General features: G+C 48.7%; 1 protein-coding gene across 1 annotated transcript in view; it reads right to left on the bottom strand.

Annotated features, from left to right (window-relative positions):
- The window catches only part of LOC105310815 (SEC14-like protein 5), a gene marked incomplete at both ends in the record, with an annotated part of 6,426 nt that extends 5,007 nt beyond the window's left edge, over positions 1–1,419 (bottom strand). The window contains one exon of the mRNA XM_011386921.1: positions 1,331–1,419. Within this exon, the coding sequence (XP_011385223.1) occupies positions 1,331–1,419 (89 nt within the window). The remainder of the gene's footprint in view (positions 1–1,330) is intronic.
- Between the last annotated feature and the right edge of the window lie 147 nt (positions 1,420–1,566).

Here is a 1,566-nt window from a genome sequence, read left to right as displayed (position 1 = left end):
AGGATTACATGAGATGGTATATGTAAAGTTCTCTGCAAGAACAGACACATAGCATCCACTCAATAAAAGCTAGTTATTACCACCGATTGTCGAAAAGATGCTGACAATGAAATAGAGCATAAGTGTTAACAGTACACACTCCAGAGACAGATGCCCTGGGTTCAAATTCCAGCTCTGCCACCTGCTGTGTGGCCTAACCAAGTTACTTAACCTCTCTGTGTCTCTATTTCATTAGCACCAATTCATTAGAAAAATGACCATTTTCCTGCAGCGGCTAGTCTCTGGGAGCCTCTCCATCACAGCTGCACCCTGCCCACACCACTGTAAGGAGCACCTTTGTGACACCCTGTCATCTGAGCCATTGGGGATAAGTTCCTCTTCTGGCTAGGACCCTACTGATCGATTTTCCATCCCCACTCCAGTATATGAACCCTTGGGAAAGCGTCAAACAGCAAAGAAACATAATTTTCACCAGAATCAGGATATTTTGGGATAAAAAGCTTCTGTAGCAGATCCTGCCTGTTCTTCCTTCCGAGGGCTGTGATAAAGATGACACATAAGGTACTCAGAAGAACACCTGCTAGATAATTAAGTTCTATATACATGCTTGCATTATATCTTAACAGTTATTGTTTTTGATCATCCATTAGGAAACCCTGGGACTAGTGATATTATTCCCACTTTTCAGAAAAGAAAAGGTTCAGTGCCTTTTGGGGCAATGCCACTGTGAATACTGGTGTGGGAAACTGAGTTCAGGCATAGAAGTCTGGGGAAGTCAGAGAGGGCCAGTGTGTTACTGGACGTCCCGTGACACCTGCGAGGACCTGCCTGGGAGACAAAGTCAAGGTAGAACTTGGGGTGGGAGAGCCAGTCTCAAAAAGCCAAGGCCAGGAGGCTGTATGGCCTGGAAAATAAAGTCCTTGAACCTGAGCCAGACAGGAACAGTTTCCAATTCTAGCTCTGCCAATAAATCACTAAGCAACCTTAGATGACCATTGCCACTCTAAGCCTCAGCTTCTCCCTCCATAAAGAACAGGGACGACAATCCCTGCTTCATAGGATCATTGCGAGAATTAAGTGAGGACATTTCTGTGAAGCGCCCAGCACGCTGCCTGGCACAGTATCCATGCTCAGTTTGGGGAATTTGTTCCCGGCGAGGTTCTTGCCTGATGGGGCGGCCATACTGTTTGGTGTTCCCTTCACACCGCCTCTGTCCTTCTTCATTGACAGAAAGAACCTGGAAGGTAGAGAATGTGCTGGTGAACATTCCTTTGGCTTCTACACCTGCAGGCAGCCCCAGGGGCTCCAGGAAGTGGGGACCCTGACTCACGTGCTGCAGCAGTGCCTCCTCCCCCATGGCCTTCATCAAGCCTTTGGTGTCCATGTGGCCCAGGCGCAAGATGTACAGCGGGCGGCCATCTTTGCAAAGAGAAGGGGTGTTATTTAGTGAAGGCGTCTCCAACCCCGGGGCCACATACCAATACCAGTCCGTGGCCCCTTAGGAACCAGGCCTCACAGCAGTGGGTGAGCAGAGAAACTTCATCTATATTTGCAGCCGCTCCCCAG

Source organism: Pteropus vampyrus, unplaced genomic scaffold, assembly GCF_000151845.1.
Source record: "Pteropus vampyrus isolate Shadow unplaced genomic scaffold, Pvam_2.0 Scaffold12407, whole genome shotgun sequence".
NCBI lineage: Eukaryota > Metazoa > Chordata > Mammalia > Chiroptera > Pteropodidae > Pteropus > Pteropus vampyrus.
Note: the sequence above shows the minus strand (reverse complement) of the source record. Positions and strands in the feature narration are given on the sequence as shown.